This window comes from Staurois parvus, unplaced genomic scaffold, assembly GCF_062004578.1.
Source record: "Staurois parvus isolate SC_StPar_1 unplaced genomic scaffold, SC_StPar_1.0 ptg000131l, whole genome shotgun sequence".
NCBI lineage: Eukaryota > Metazoa > Chordata > Amphibia > Anura > Ranidae > Staurois > Staurois parvus.
The window spans coordinates 11168585-11175252 of record NW_028317927.1 but is presented as its reverse complement, the minus strand read 5'-3'; the positions used below and the strand labels follow the sequence as shown (position 1 = coordinate 11175252).

Here is a 6668-nt window from a genome sequence, read left to right as displayed (position 1 = left end):
GGTAAATTACAATTGTATCTCAATTATCCATTGACATCCTGGGTGATGCCTATCAATCAAATGGGTTTTGAACTGTAGATTGTTCTAAGAGACATTGATCATGTATGGCCATGTGGACATGGAGATGTCATATATGTGTGGGGTGCAGGGCAGTGAGCAGAGCCAGGCTGATCCTATCATCTAGCAGCCCATACTTGTCCTGTCCAGCATGTGTCAGTGTGTAGAGGTGTCCCCAGCCTGCGATCACACAAGCCATGCTCCTTCCTTGACTCTGGCTGTCAGTAGGGATCACAGAGGGAATAGTAGGGCCGTCCTGTGGGAAGTCTCCTTATCAGAATGTATGTTGTTTTAGAGGGATGAGCTGAGACCACGCCTGCTGACAGAGGCCGAGCCGTGCTTCCACCCACATCGCTCCCCTCCCTCCTTCTCCCTCCCTCCCTCTCCTCCCTGCCAGCGCTGTGTGCCTCATTCTCCGGAGAAGTTGTCTGTGTGAAGGAATCAATGTGGTGGGGAGGAGGAAGGATCCTGCACCGGGCACACACAGCGATGCAACTTTGTCCGATCTCCTCCGGCTCCTGAGATGTCAGCCCGGACAGACGCCGATCGCAGCGAGCACGCCGGGAGGTAGGCATGGCTGGGACAGGGAGAGCACACACCCGACCCAGGCAAGTGGGTGGAAGTTTGTAGGACTGTGCCCTTTCCACTTTCTTCCTGATCAATGACAGGAGCTCACAGCACTGCTCCTATGCTGTGCACAGACACTGTCAGCATGGCTGGCCGATGGGCAACTGCCATTGATTGGGTCCACCACCATTACTCCATGGATGGGAAGAGTGGAGGAACCCTTAGTAACCCCAGTCCTTGTCTTCAGTCTAGAAGAGGCATGGTCACCATACTAAACCATCGGATTTATTCAATGGATGATCAGAGTGGAGGAACCCTTAGTAACCCCAGTCCTTGTCTTCAGTTTAGAAGAGGCAAGGTCACCGTACTAAATCGTCGGGTTTATTCAATGGGTGATCAGAGTGGTGGAACCCTTAGTAACCCCATTCTTTGTCATCAGTTTAGAAAAGTCGATCACTGTTGCAGACCATCAGGTTTATGCAATGGATGGGCAGCGTGGAAGAACCCTTAGTAACTCTGGTCCTTGGCATCAGTTTAGAAGAGATATGGTCACCATGCTAAACCGTCAGGTTTATTCAATGGATGGGCAGAGTGGAGGAACCCTTAGTAACCCCATTCTTTTGTCATCAGTTTAGAAAAGTCAGTCACTGTTGCAAACCATCAAGTTTATAAAATGGATGGGCATCGTGGAGGAACCCTTAGTAACCCCATTCCTTATCAGTTTAGAAGAGATATGGTCACCATAGAAAACCATCTGGTTTATTCAATTGATGGGCAGAGTGGAAAAACCCTTAGTAACTGCTTTCCTTGTCATCAGTTTAGAAGAGTCGATCATTATTGCAAACCATCAGGTTTATATATTGGATAGGCAGCATGAAAGAACCCTTAGTAACCCCATTCCTTGTCGTCAGTTTAGAAGAGCAAACCATCTGATTTATTCTATGGATGGGCAGCATGGAGGGACCTTTAGTAACCCATTCTTTCTCATCAGTTTAGAAGAGCCATCATCACCATTGCAAACCATCTGGTTTGCTCAATGGATGGGAAGGATGGAGGGACCTTTAGTAACCCATTCTTTGTCATCAGTTTAGAAGAGTCATCATTGCAAACCATCTGGTTTACTCAATGGATGGGCAGCGTGGTGGAACCCTTAGTAATCCTTTCCATGTCATCAGTTTACAACAATCACCATTAGCAAACCATCATGTTTATTCAGTAGATGGGAAGTCTTTAGTAATCCTTTGCATGTCATTTTACAAGACTCATGTTCACCATTGCAAACCATCAGGTTTTTTCAGTAGATGGGGAAGAGTGGGGGAGCCCTTAGTAATCCTTTGAATGTCATGAGTTTTGAACACTCACGATCACCACTGGAAACCATCAGGTTTATTCAGTAGATGGGGAGAGTGAAACAACCTTATGTAATCCTTTCCATGTCATCCTTTTAGAAAACTCATGATCATCTTTGCAAACCATCAGGTTTAGTCTATACGGAGATGGGCAGAGTAGAGAAACTCTTCGTAGCCCTTTGCATGTCATGAGCTTACAGCAGTCACAATCACCATTGCAAGCCGTCAGGTTTATTCAATAGATAGGCAGAATGGAGGAACCCATATCAAGTATTTACCTGTCATCCATTTAGAATTGTCATGGTCACCATTGCAGATGATCAGATTTATTAAATCAATGAGCAGAGTGTAACTTGTAGCTTCCCATAGCAACCCTATGCATGTCATCAGTTTAGAATAGTCATCATCACCACTGCAAACATTCAGGCTTATTCAGTACAGAGATGGGCAGAGCAGAGTAACCCCCAGCAAGGCTTTGCATGTCAGCTGTTTAGAACAGTCACCATGATCACTGTTGCAAAAATTCAGATTCAATCAATTGATGAGCAGAGTGGAGGAACCCTTAACAACCCTTAGCATGTTGTGAGTTTGGAACAGTCATGATCACCATTGCAAACCATCAGGTTTATTCAATCAGTGGGCAGAGTGGAGGAACCCTTAGAAAACAATTGCATGTCATCACTCATCAGTTTAGAACAGGCATGATTACCATTGCAGAAGATCAGGTTTATTTAATACCGAGGTGGGCAGAGTAGAGTAACCCTTAGTAACCCTTTTCATGTCATCACTTTAGAACAGTCATGATCACTATTGCAAACCATCAGGTTTATTCAATAGGTGGGCAGAACTGAGAACCATTAACAATCTTTTGCATGTCATCACTCATCAGTTTAGAACAGGAAAGATGTTTGCCCTTTGCTTGTTGAAGGCTCTTGCGTTTTGCACATTGCTCTTTGCCGTATTAGACTTTTGATTGTAATAGATGTATTTGGTGATTGCATAGCTGTTCGTTGTCAGGGAGCGTATTAGACCAAGCACGGCTCACTATTAATCCCAGCATGCACTAACCTTGATCTGACTGCTAATGTAATAACTGGTACTCCCTCCTTGCTATTTTTTGTTTCTTTTTAGATGATTGCAGCCACCAACCTCGTTGTTTTCCACTCCCTGCCTGTTTTGACTTGAAAAGACCATGACAGAAGTCTTTCTATCAGCTCTTTTAAATGTTACTCAAAGCACTTTGCTGGCAAGTGGCTCATCTACTGGGAATGTCACAAAATGCACTCTGACAAAGACAGGCTTTCAGTTCTATTACCTCCCCGCTGTGTATATAGTGGTTTGTATCACAGGATTTATCGGTAATAGTGTGGCCATATGGATGTTCATTTTTCACATGAAACCATGGAGCAGTATTTCCGTCTACATGTTCAATTTGGCACTGGCAGATTTTTTATACATCCTCTCCCTCCCAGCCCTAATCTTTTACTATTTCAATAAAACAGACTGGATATTTGGAGATGTCATGTGCAAACTGCAGAGGTTTATATTTCATGTGAACCTGTACGGAAGCATCCTATTTCTGACTTGTATCAGTGTTCACAGATACACAGGGGTAGTGCATCCACTTAAATCACTTGGGAGGCTCAAGAAGAAAAACTCCATCTACATCAGTGCTCTGGTCTGGTTCATTGTGATTGCTGGTATCTCTCCCATCCTGTTTTTCTCTGGTACAGCGATCAGGAAAAATAAAACCATTACATGCTTTGACACATCATCTGATGATTACTTAAGAAGCTACTTCATCTACAGTATGTGCACCACTGTCTTTGGCTTCTGCATCCCTTTTATACTCATTCTGGGATGTTATGGATTAATCGTTAGAACTTTGATCTACAAAGATATGAACAATGCTCCCCTGAGAAAAAAATCCATTTATCTGGTTATTATTGTCTTAACTGTCTTTGCAGTTTCATACCTTCCTTTCCACGTGATGAAGAATCTGAACTTGAGAGCCAGACTGGATTTCCAGTCCCCTGAAATGTGCTTCTTCAACGACAGGGTCTACGCCACCTACCAAGTGACTAGGGGGCTTGCAAGCCTCAATAGCTGCGTAGACCCCATACTCTATTTCTTGGCAGGAGATACCTTTCGGCGGAAGCTATCAAGGGCAACTAGGAAAGCATCTAGAAGAAGCGAAGCGAATGTGCAATCTAAGAGTGAAGAGATGACTCTCAACATCTTATCGGAGTACAAGCAAAATGGTGATACCAGCTTGTGAAGACAAAGAACGGGATTGCTCAAAACACCCAGCTGTTAGCACTATGGGATGCATTAGCTCAAATCATGGCTGTGTAGAGATTTTTTTACGTGTTAAAGTCAGTTGACAACCTAAGGCAGGCTAGAACAATTTATCCAAGGGGAAATAGAAAGTTCTATGATTTGGGGACAAACATTTGCATTCCCACAAGGGAACAAAAAGGGTGTTTTGTTTCTTGTAGTATCTCCACAAGTTAAACTATTTCATTTTTTTTTTTTTTTTTTTTTTTAAACGTTATTCCAGAATTTACTGTGAATAAGTTTTGACTACTGCTAATATGGTGAAGGAATGTATCTCAATAAAGTTATGTGCTGATATTTAAAAAACAAAAGTATTACTAACTTAGCTGATCTTTTTGTGAACCTGCTTTTCTTTAAAGCAATGGACTTTTTTTTTTTTTAATTATTCTTCTGGAAAGACTTTCTCATGTTAGAATATTTTTACATTACAGAATTGAACATATGTGGAGGAAGCAGGGAATAGCTGCTCAATATTAATTATCACTCTCATTTTAGGCATGTCAATTAAAAGGAAACATAGGCAACACACTCTAGCCAATATCAATATGCTGGGTGACAAGAAAGTTGTCGAAACATGTTTTTACTGATAATGTCTGTTGTGATCAAAAGGTTAATTGCATACCCATCTCAGTTAGATCTGTATATGCGGCACTTGAGAACGTAAATTTGTATTATGGCTCTTTAGAAGAGCATTGATAGTCCGTGACAGTTTTATTGCACAAGAGAAAGGACTCATATTTTTTTTAGCATTTCAATATATTAATGATATATGGAACAAGGCAAAAAAAAAAGTTAATAATGTGGATCCTTGTGTACAAGGGCTCTATATGATAAAGGTTAATACTACCTATCTAAGCACTATATACTTCAAAAAATACCAGTGGATTGTTTGTGAAAGACTAATCGTGTTAGTTGAGAGTAGATGGTTACAATATATAACTTGGCTACTATGGGAAGGATGTATGCTGGCAGGATGGAAGATAATGTGCCCTTTTGATCTCCAGAGTTTGCTCTGGTACCACTAACTACTGAGAAACTCAAATGTGTGTACGCATTTCTTAAACTGGACATCGAGACTTTTTTCATTTTATTTTTTAACCTGCTGCCCAGCAGCTAATACTACAATAATTTTCTTGACCTGTGGCATGGTGTAGCTGTATATCATGTCCAAAAATGAATATATGAAGGGATAAATGTGATCTCTATGTTAAACGTACTGTGTATGTTTGGAGTATCGTATGTGTTTTAATGCTCATGTGAAAAATGTTTTATTTTTGTACCATTATCTGTAATTTAATATAGTTCAGTAAATCTGTTTATCTGTAATTAACAGTGCCATTGACTTGATTTGCCTATGGAGACAGTGTTACTTGACATTTGAAGCCTCTCTCAGGTTTTGTAGACTGACCGAAACGTAATGTGTTTAACTTTCACAATAAAAAGGGTATTCGTTTCTCGGAGATGCTGTGATGTTTGCATGCACACGACGAGGTGGAAAAAAGATGGGGAATGGTAAAAATGAAGCAACAACCCCCCCAAGTGTTTCTAGAATTTTGCAGTGCCACCGTAAACTTAAGTAATAAAACATAAAGTTTATTTTGCAAATTTTGTATTAAGTTAAAGTTAAGGTTTTTTTTTTTTTTTTGTAGAGTGGTGCAAAAGCAATTACGTTTTTCAAAGTATAGTGGCCTATACCAACCAATCAAATTTCAATTTACATTAATCAGGACAATTAAAAATAAATGCCATCTGGTTGCTATGGGATGCTGTACCCTATTTTTGCTGTATTAAATAGCCTGTATGTGTATCGATCTGATAAAGAGATGGCTTTAGAATCTACTGTCTAATTCGGTTTGACTAGGTTTTCAGGTAGCAGCAACCTTTAGGTAGCCAGCATCCTTTTACCCATTTGATATGGCAACTGTCAAGCTAGCTTAGCAGCATGATAGTTCTGAGAAGCAAGGCACTGAGCCAGCATTCATTTATACTTGTTTAAGGTAGATAACCGTGAACGACAGCAGGAGCAAAAGGTTCCCTAGTTTTCATCTAGCATGAAGAAAGAGAGCCCTCGTGTAGCTGCACCTTTAATCATCTTGCTGTTAATTTTTCAGCATGCATCCTGTTTATAGGAAAAGAAGGGTTCTGCTCATTACCCTTGATTAGAGTGCATGCTTTTGATATAAGCCTCCAAGACAAGACACTATGCAAATTTTTTTTTTTCTCCATCAGTGCTGTTTTGTTAAAGCATGTCAACTCTCTAACATACATTAATGTGTATTCCAAACACAACATAAACAAGTGTACTCCTTTTTGATTGAATGCTAATCGGCATGACATAATAGAGGTGTGCTTTAAACA

General features: G+C 40.8%; 1 protein-coding gene across 2 annotated transcripts; it reads left to right on the top strand.

Moving 5' to 3' along the window:
* The first annotated feature begins 428 nt into the window (after positions 1–428).
* On the top strand, positions 429–5770 carry P2RY1 (purinergic receptor P2Y1). Of its 2 annotated transcripts, none has more exons than XM_089672612.1 (2): positions 429–665; positions 3105–5770. In XM_089672612.1, the coding sequence occupies exon 2, from the start codon at positions 3166–3168 to the stop codon at positions 4249–4251; it is 1086 nt and encodes a 361-aa protein (XP_089528738.1). In that variant the 5' UTR covers positions 429–665; positions 3105–3165; the 3' UTR covers positions 4252–5770. The 2 variants fall into 2 exon arrangements, with proteins under 2 accessions (XP_089528738.1, XP_089528737.1); XM_089672611.1 differs by having other exon boundaries at positions 430–624.
* Positions 5771–6668: the final 898 nt, after the last annotated feature.